The sequence below is a fragment of the Macadamia integrifolia genome, chromosome 6 (genome assembly GCF_013358625.1).
Source record: "Macadamia integrifolia cultivar HAES 741 chromosome 6, SCU_Mint_v3, whole genome shotgun sequence".
Lineage (NCBI taxonomy): Eukaryota > Viridiplantae > Streptophyta > Magnoliopsida > Proteales > Proteaceae > Macadamia > Macadamia integrifolia.
In genome coordinates this window covers 23,276,890-23,277,461 of record NC_056562.1, presented here as the reverse complement: position 1 = coordinate 23,277,461, position 572 = coordinate 23,276,890, and the positions used below count along the sequence as shown (strand labels likewise).

The 572-nt window shown below is 43.5% G+C and overlaps 1 protein-coding gene across 1 annotated transcript; it reads right to left on the bottom strand.

The window, feature by feature from the left end:
* LOC122082141 (pectinesterase/pectinesterase inhibitor PPE8B-like) lies at positions 1 to 360 on the bottom strand. Its single transcript, XM_042649624.1, has one exon. The coding sequence runs from the start codon at positions 358 to 360 to the stop codon at positions 1 to 3; it is 360 nt and encodes a 119-aa protein (XP_042505558.1).
* Between the last annotated feature and the right edge of the window lie 212 nt (positions 361 to 572).

The window sequence follows — 572 nt, the reverse complement described above, 5'->3', positions numbered from 1 at the left end:
CTAGTGGACTCCGTCGTTGCTGCTGTTACCGGAAATAATGGTGTTGCTCATTCCATCTCCGAGCAGCATAAGGTTCGATTTCCTTGCACTGATTTGAACGTTCTCCAGGTACAAGCCCTTCTTCACGTAGATGATATCTTTATGGCCACTGTTGTTCGGAGCATTTTCCACTGCGTCCATAATCGTTCGATAGTCCCCGGTCCCATCCTTGGACACTACAACATCTGCTTCTATTTGATCTCGTAACAAAGACCATTCTTTTGTTCTCACCCATGCAGGCAAACCATCCTTGCCCAGCCTAGCAACAACCAGTTGCGTTGATGCTAGCAGAAAGATGAATATGTGTAGGATGGGTGACATTTGTAAATAATGAAGAGAGATGACCTGAAGAAAACGAGCTAGCATAAGATGGCAATACCCTAATTAATCTCCTTTACTTAACAAAATCTTGGGTTAGTTGCAGGGATTGTAGATTGGTTTCACAAGTGGCCTCCCTCAGATTCCTTTTCCTCAACGTACACTATACTTGCTAAATCTTCAAGGACAGTATTCAAAGAAGGAATTGGTTCAGG

Bases quoted from the DNA above. Each gene is read 5' to 3' on its own strand.
- LOC122082141 (XM_042649624.1), bottom strand. From the start codon at position 360: ATGTCACCCATCCTACACATATTCATCTTTCTGCTAGCATCAACGCAA.